The sequence below is a fragment of the Vicia villosa genome, linkage group LG4, assembly GCF_029867415.1.
Source record: "Vicia villosa cultivar HV-30 ecotype Madison, WI linkage group LG4, Vvil1.0, whole genome shotgun sequence".
Classification (NCBI taxonomy): Eukaryota; Viridiplantae; Streptophyta; class Magnoliopsida; order Fabales; family Fabaceae; genus Vicia; species Vicia villosa.
The window spans coordinates 65,380,237-65,389,339 of NC_081183.1; the positions used below are offsets into that span (position 1 = coordinate 65,380,237).

At 37.5% G+C, this 9,103-nt stretch overlaps 1 protein-coding gene across 1 annotated transcript; it reads left to right on the forward strand.

Annotated features, from left to right (window-relative positions):
- Positions 1 to 3,125: 3,125 nt before the first annotated feature.
- On the forward strand, positions 3,126 to 4,406 carry LOC131597307 (uncharacterized). The gene has a single exon (XM_058870012.1). It carries the CDS (start codon positions 3,126 to 3,128, stop codon positions 4,404 to 4,406), a length of 1,281 nt encoding a protein of 426 aa, XP_058725995.1.
- Positions 4,407 to 9,103: the final 4,697 nt, after the last annotated feature.

Here is a 9,103-nt window from a genome sequence, read left to right on the forward strand (position 1 = left end):
TATTACTGTCTGTGTTGCGTAAATGTGGATGTCATAACATTCAGTTTGACATCGCGCGTGTGTTACTAGAATTTTCAATTGGCATCAGAGCAGGCACCCTGCCTGTTTACATCTGGGTGAGATCTAGGGACAGCAAAATTCTGGTACTATGAACAAGAATAAAGAAGACACTGCACAATATGTCACAGCACTAACGAGTGCTTGTGAATCTGATGATGATTCCAGTGAAGATGTATTAACCTTTGATGAGCTTGCAACCTCCTACAAAGAGCTATATGCCAAAAGCACTGAAGTATGTAAGCAAGTGGAGAAGCAAAAGAGGCTCATAAAGGAGTTTGAAACTGAAAAGAAAGAACATCTTGCAACCATAGAGTCACGCAATAATGAGATCAACATGCTAAACTCCAAGATGGATCAAATGTCAAAATCTGCCAGAATGTTAAATTCTGGAACTGATTCCCTGGAAGAGATACTGCAAATTGGTGGAGATCAGGAGACATGTCTGGAATAGGATTTGTGGGAAGATCATAATCCATCTTAGGTCTCAAAAGTCCAAAACCTGAAGTCCAGATTCCAGGTCAGATGTCTAGACCAATGACACAACATCATAAGGACAGAAGGATAAATCATGCTAGGAGGAAATTTAATCAATGGAGATGTCATCACTGTGGAAGATTTGGTCACATAAAACCTTTTTCTTTTAGACTGTATGGTTATCCCAATCAGTTACTTCAAAAGAAAACCAAGAAAAGCGCCTCAGTCAAGAAACAACAATGGGTTCCTAAAGGCATTGCCTTAATGGCTCACACTCCCCTGCGAATATTATCAAAAGAAGACTAGTATTTTGATAGCGTCTGCTCAAAACACATGACAGGTACAAGGAATCTGTTAATAGATGTCAATCTTCATTCCTCTAACTATGTCACGTTTGGTGATGGAGAAAAAGGAGAAATCCAAGGGATTGGAACTTTAGAATATCCTAAAGGTCCAAATCTGAACAATGTTCTTCTGGTAAAAAGACTGACTATGAATCTAATTAGCATCAGTCAACTGTGTGACCAAGGCTTCAATGTCAGATTCACCAAGAATGAATGCATCGTCACAAATGAAGATCGTAAGGAAGTCATGAAGGGCTCTAGGTCTAAAGAAAACTGCTACTTATGGGAACCTAGTATTTTAAATTGTTCCTCTAAAGACTCCATGACCAAGGAAGAGATCGAGGAAAATCATCAAGAAATATCAGTTAAAAATGTAGCTGGATATTTGGGAGAATCGGATAAAGAAACATCTGCCAGCGATCTTACAGACAGAGAACTTGCTACTATTCTCTCTGAAAACTATCTAAGAAATGAGAGACTATATGCAAGAATGTTAGGGGATAGAAGTGCCTACACTCTTCTTCAAAACGAAAACATAAGCCTTCGGTCAATCATTGATGCTCTGAAAGAGAAGTTGCTGAACAAATCTCACAACAAGGATGTAGAAGTAAGAAATCAGACTTACTTGATGGAACAGATGATGCCTAATCAAAAGATGCAACATAAAAAGAAACATCAAGAAAGGAGAAAATATTTCCCATATAAGAGATGCTATCAATGTGGCAGGACAGATCACTTGAAGTCCACATGTCCTGAAGCTCATGCTCTTACCAGAAGGATGATATATCAACAGAGAAATCCCTTAAAAGATGAACTATATCTCCTCGATCGAAGTGATGAAACTGAGCATCCAAATTTAAATACAAAGATTTCAGGAAGACAAATAAACAGTGTAAAAAGGAGAAGACCGTATCAAACTTCTAGAACTTGGTATGAAAGAAAAGCTGGAAATGGATATGAAGAAGAAGAGATAGTCAAAACCTTCTTTGTAAAAATTGAAGGTGAAAAACTAATGATGTCTGAATACAATGTCACTCAGAATGTCATGACATTGCACTATGAGAAGGATACTGATATGTCAAAGAAGACCACCCAACTCATCAGAACCAAGCACATGGATACTACATATTATTCCCCAAGGAACCTTGTTGTTAACAAAGTTTTTACCATGAAGCATGGAACTTCTAAGCTACCAAGTGGAGACATTCTTCCAAAGAATCTAAGCACTCTCCAAGTTGAAAGCTTGAAGAACAAACTAGGTATCTACTCCTGTAAGGATTTATAGCAATTACAGTTTCTAGGGAACTACTTTTTGAACAAAGAAAATAACACAGATTTAATGATTGGTCAAAATTTAAATTCCCCCTTCAAGTACAAACTTCTTTTCTATTTTTCCATCCACACTTCGTTGGTCTCTTACACTTCTCTCATCTCTCATCCGACAACGAAAACAACCAGAAACCTAGATCATCTCCAACATCTTCCTCAATGTCTCAACAATCTATCCCTCAATCTTCATCAAAAATGTCCACTTCTGTTGCTCGTGAACAAGACGCTCCTAATGCCCCCATTAACCCTAGTGAGATTCTTGAGGTCACCCCTTTGCAGATGGTAACTCCTTTCAATCTTGTGGCAAAACGACCCAGAACAATGCATGCATGGAAAACTAAAGAGACTGCAAGAAGACCTAGAAATTCCAACTCTGATCAGATTTCTCAATCGTCTATTCCTCCCTCTAGGGAAGAACTAACCAAAGAAGGTTCAAGGTCTAATCACATCGCCATTATCAAAATTTTTACCCAAATCCTAAATGAGGACAATGTTACATCCAGGATCCCTGGTCTTGTGAATCCTGTGCTTCCTGAGTCAAATGTCATTTGGCATGTTAGTGACACTGCTGACACCTATGTCCTAGCAAGTAATGATAAGAATGCAAATACCAATGAAGGCATTGATGAAATGAATGAGAATGTGCATGTGAGTGACAATAAAAGAAATGATGGATAAAAGGTCATTGTTGGTCAAGATGATGTTAGTATTGATCACATGGAAATTCCTGATGGTGCTAAGCACAATGAAGAGACCCCCAACAATGTTTCTGCTAACACGTGTGTAAACCACACTAAAGAAGGCTAAACTAAAGAAAAAGAACCAGAGAAGACTCAGAATGACAAAGTAATCAACCTTGATGATCTCTCTGATGATGACCTGGTTACTTCCATCAATCCAAGCATAGCCAGAAGGCTAATGAGGAGGAAAGGAAAGCAAGATGTAGCTAAGGACTCTCAGAAGAATAGGGCAGTGGCTAAGTCCGTTTCTGTTGGACCAAAGAAGCCATGGAGCAAAGTGGTGCCTAAGAAAAGAAAGACCATAAGCAGTTCTGAGAATGAGTCAGATTCTGATGTTGCTGCGGATGTCAATGACATTCATCCCATTAAGAAGGTCTCTACTAGCAAGCTGGCTGCTAGTGTTCCTGAAGTACCTATTGATAACATTTTCTTTCACTATCCCTTAAGTGTTCTCAGATGGAAATTTGTCTATCAGAAAAGATTGGCCTTAGAGAGAGAGCTTGCTCAGAATGCTCTTGAGTATGAAGAGATTATGAATCTTATTCATGAGGCTGGACTAATAAAGATTGTGACTCAACTCTCTAAGTGTTATGAAGTCTTGGTGAAGGATTTAATTGTGAATCTTCATGAAGACTGTAGCAATAAGGAAACTGAGGAGTATTTAAAAGTGTTTGTCAGAGGAAAATGTGTTAACTTCTCGCCCACTGTGATCAACAAATTTCTAGAAAGGTCAAATGAAGCTCAGCCAGAGCTGGAAGTGTCTGATAATCAAATGTGCAAAGAGATTACTGCTGGTCAAGTGAAGACATGGCCTGTCAAAGGGAAGCTGACTGTGAGCAAACTAAGTGTGAAGTATGCTATACTTCACAAGATTGAAGCTGCCAACTGGGTGCCAACTCAACACAAGTCTACAATTTCTGCTCTCCTAGGTAAATTCATCTTTGCTATTGGTACTAAGTCCAAAGTTGATTATAGAACTTATATTTTTGAGCAAACCTTAAAGCATGCTGGTAGCTATAGTGTCAAAGGCCCCATTGCCTTCCCTTCCCTTATTTGTGGAATCATCTTAAAACAATTTCCCAATATTTTGACTGAAAAATATTCTGTGTGCAAAAGAGCAAGCCCTTTAATCTTTCATCATAAGCTCTTCCAAGGAACTCATGTTTACGATGTTAACACAACATCGGCTGGACCATCAAAAGAGAGCACAATTATGAGTAAAGCTGCCATGATTGATATGCTCCGAGAGACATGTAAGGAGCTGGAATCCAGAAAATTGGCTCTTGAAAGATTAATCAGCTCCTTTGAAACGAGTGAAAGTGCTAAATCTGCAGATACTGATGTGGAGGAACAGGGTGAAGATGATGGTGGATCAGACAGTGAGATTGAGAAAGAAGCCAGTCCTGATGATGGCAGTGACAAAAGTATAGAACTCAGTAGCTCTAAGTCTGAAGACTAAAGCAAGTGTGTATGGTGATCTTCCCTAGTGTTGTGTTTTGTTTTGGGAATACTTGGGCAACATTTCTGGTAAAAAGGGGGAGTAATGATGGTACTGTAATGATGGTATGTAATGATGGTACTGTGTTTTGTGTTTTGTTTTGGACATCTAATTTGTGTATTCGGGATGAATCTTTTAGTTAACTGGTATGTGCTGGTAAGCTGTTTTTAATACTACAATCTTCTTTATTTGTGTGTTTGTTCTCTGCTGCAAAGAATCTCTGATATCATGATAACAGAATGTTTTAACCAAAAATTTGCCAAAGGGGGAGATTGAAGATGTCTTAACTTGGTTGTATTTTGTGGTAAAACATTCCTGGTGTATGTATGTGGAATTATGCAGGATTGTATGTTTGAACCAATACAACTTTTCAATGGATGTCATGCTTAGTGTCTTGACATTGGTATGTGACAGAAGTAGCTGTCACCTTTTAGTTGTGAGGTTTCCTTTTTTATCTCAGGTCTCTTTTTTAGAAACTATATATTGTGCGATGTTTGTTTTGTGCTAAAATATCCCGAATCACAACGCATGTGATCATCCTGATGATGTGGAAATTAGGTTTACATGGGTAACCCTAATTTATGTATGAAAGGCCCATGGCCCAAGTCCTTCTGCCAGCTGACTATATATCGACTGCAAATCCTACTTTCAGAGGTAGAGTTTTTCAGCATGAAAGATTATTAAACTCTTTGTGTTTCCACCGTGTGTGTTTCTTATGATTCAAACAATTATCATTTTATTAATTGTTGTGGAGTAGTTTATCTTTGACTGTGTGTTGTGAAGAACTGTTGTTCTGTTTTTGTTTCGTGTGATCCAAGCTATTGTCTTTGATGATTGCGTTGGAATAGTTTGTGTTTCTGTAATGTCACTCTAAGCTTTTAAGCACGAGTGTGTGTCTCTTGATTGAAGCTTTTAAGCAGATCAAGGTTTGTTTTTGAAGAGTGTCTTCTATCTGTAATTGTTTATGTGTTTATGTAATCACTGCTGTGATTGAGGGGGAGTGGAATGAAGATATTCCATATCTAGGTAGAACCTAGATAGAAGGGTCATTGGGTAGTGATTAAGTGAGAAGTTGTAAACGGGGGAGTTTAGCTTTGAATCGATACTACTAATAGTGGACTTCATCCTTGGCTTGGTAGCCCCCAGAGTAGGTTGTTTGAACCGAATTGGGTAAACAATTCTATGTGTACTTTATTTTTTTTATGCTGTTTTGTTATTACTGACTGTGCTGCGTAAATGTGGATGTCATAACATCCAGTTTGACATCGCGTGTGTGTTACTAGAATTTTCATTTCCTGTGGAAACACCTGCGGATTTAGCTACGCTATTTCTTTCGGATTTTTTTATAACTGCCTAGCTAGCCATGGCACCGAATTGGAACCTTCAAAACAAAAATCAAACGACACAAAGGATAACCCAAATCCACTAAATCAATAGCTGGGAGTTCAATGGAACGGTTATTTTGCCCTGAAACGGTCTGTAACCCCTGATACAAAGTCACGACCTCTGAAGCCCTAACAATGGCTTCTCTCGACTCCTGGGTTAAAACTCAAGAACAGAGCATCAAACTGTTTCTAAACGGTGACATGAACACATATAAATGCATAGAGTCAGTTTATATCGTATAAATAAAAGGTTAAAAACGCCAAACTTTACCAACTCGGTGCAATCGTGAAGGAGAGTTTCTAAGATGATTGGATGTGTCTCTGAGTCAGGTAATACTCCTTGACACCTTAGGAATAAGTCTGAATCAATGAATCTGATTAAAACGCCTGGAAATCTCCCTTTGAGTTTGCCCTAAATCCTTGAATTTTATGGAGTCTTGGTTAGGGTTTTTTGGCTCAGTTTTTCGTCCCCCTCTCATTAGGACTTTCTGTGAATATATAGAGAGATCTTTTAGGGTTGAATCCTTGGAGAAAAAGTCATGTGATTTGATGATGTGAAAATAAAAATATTTTGAATAGAATCTTTCTATTTTGATCACCATGCTATTTCATGCATATTTTCTTTTTAATCTCATCCATTGGATTGGATTTGGTCTGAATAAATCAAGGGAAAATTTTGGTGTATCAATCAAATAATTATTTTATGATTTTTATTTGATTTTATTTGAATTTTAAATAATAAAAATTAAATATAAAAAAAATATCATAATAATAATATAAATTGACCATTGGCCCTCCTTTGGACTTAAGATCACGTGGTCAAAACAAATATTAAGGCCCATTACTTAAAAATACAAAATTCCTCACTTAGGTTTTCATGCACTTTCTCAAAATCGACCAACTTGTGAAAGCCATAACTCATTCAATATTTTGTTAGAACAAGATTTGTTCTGATCAATATTCTTGTTTTGATGATAACAATATATATGAATTTTGTATAAGACAATGTGGTACTCCAATCCTTTACATTTTCCATTTCAGGAAATACATAAAGAGTATGCACAATTCAGTGCTCAGAAGCACTGACTCAGAAGGTTCTAGATGGCTACATCAGAACATGCTCTGGCAAGACATCAGAAGATGGTCAAGCAAAATCAGAACATGGACTATGAAGCATCAGAAGAACATGAAGCCAGAAGCAGAAGCACTGATGTTCTGAACGGTATCACCCTCAAGCTCTTCAAAGTCTGAAGACAAGAAGATGCTCTGCACCAAGCTGAATGACCCCTATATTCAAACGTTGTATTCACAAATCTGAGTTTAGAAGCAAGTACAAAATGTCAGGCTATTAAGTCTAATCTCTGACTGACAAAAGGAACGTTAGAAGCTACAAAAGGCAAAGTCAGTAAAAGCAGCAAAAGCATGGCTCGAGGTAGTTGACAAAAGTGTAAAACATTAAATGCAGCGTTGTACTATTCACGCAATGCATTAAATGCAACCCAACGGTCATCTTCTCAAACGCCTATAAATATGGAAGTTCTGATCAGAAGCAGCAAATGAACTCTTGCAAAAATACTGAAACGCTGTCAAATTCAAAGCTCACGAACTTCATCTTCAACCTCACAAATCTTGTAATATTTAGTGAGTGTTAAGCTTATAACTTAAGAGAAATATCACAGTTGTGATTATAGCTTTCTAAGAAGTATTTCAATACTCTTGTAAACATTTATTTTACATTGATTGTAAAAGGTTCCTAGAGTGATCGGTTGATCAGTAGACTCTAGAAGACTTAGAAGTTTTCTAAGTGGTGATTTCATAGAGTGATCAAGTTGTGATCAGTATACTCTAGAAGACTTAGAGGTTATCTAAGTGGAAAACCATTGTAATCAGATTGATTAGTGGATTAAATCCTCAGTTGAGGTAAATCACTCTAAGGGGGTGGAGTGGAGTAGTTTCGTTAACAACGAACAAGGATAAAAATAATTGTGTTCATTGTTTTTATCTTAAGAGTTTTTAAAGTCACACTTATTCAAACCCCCCCTTTCTAAGTGTTTTTCTATCCTTCAATTGGCATCAGAGCGTCGGTTCTAGGTGCAAGCACTTAACCGTGTTAGATAAAAGATTAAGGGAGAAAAACACTAAGTCTCTATGGGTGATCCATCAACACCTACACCTGTTCCTACTAAACAATACAACAATGGAAATGGAAACAATGGCTACACTAGACCACCAGTGTTTGATTGTGAAAACTTTGAATACTGGAAAGATAGACTTGAAAGTTACTTTCTTGGTCAAGATGGTGACTTGTGGGATCTAGTCTTGGATGGTTACAGACATCCTATAAATGCTCGTGGAGTAAAGATGTCAAGACAAGAAATGAGTGATGATCAAAAGAAACAATTCAAAAATCATCACAAGTCAAGGACTATTCTTCTGAATGCTATTTCTCATGCTGAATATGAGAAGATATCAAATAGAAAAACTTCCCATGACATCTTTGAATCCTTGAAGATGACTCATGAAGGGAATGCCCAAGTCAAGGAGACAAAAGCTCTTGCTTTAATCCAGAAGTATGAAGCTTTCAAGATGGAGGAAGATGAAAACATTAAACCAATGTTCTCAAGATTCTAGACTCTGACTGCTGGATTAAGAGTGCTTGACAAGGGATATACAAAGGCTGATCATGTCAAGAAAATCATCAGAAGCTTGCTCAGAAGATGGGGCCCAATGGTGATTGCATTCAAGATTGCTAAGAATCTGAATGAAGTCTCTCTTGAAGAGATGATCAGTGCCCTAAGGAGTCATGAAATAGAGCTGGATGCAAATGAACCTCAGAAGAAAGGTAAGTCAATTGCTTTAAAATCAAATAATAAAAAATGCACTAACGCTTTTCAGGCTGAAGAAGAAGATTCTGAAGAGTCAGAATCAGAAGAAGAAGAAGAATATGAACTCTCCATGATCTCCATAAGAGTAAACCAACTCTAGAAGAGTAAACAAAGGAAGTTCAAGAACTTCAGAACTTCAAGAACTTCAGAAGTTCTAAAAGGCCTGAAAGAGGAGAATCTTCTGGACACAGAAGATCTGACAAGAAGAAGGTGACCTGCTATGAATGCAAAGATCCAAGACATTACAAAAATGAGTGTCCAAAGCTTCAGAGGGAAAAGCCCAAGAAGAAGTTCGAAAAGAAGAAAAGCCTGATGGCTACTTGGGATGAATCATATTATTCTGACCAAGAATCAGACTCTGAAGATGAGCAGGCTAACATAGCATTGA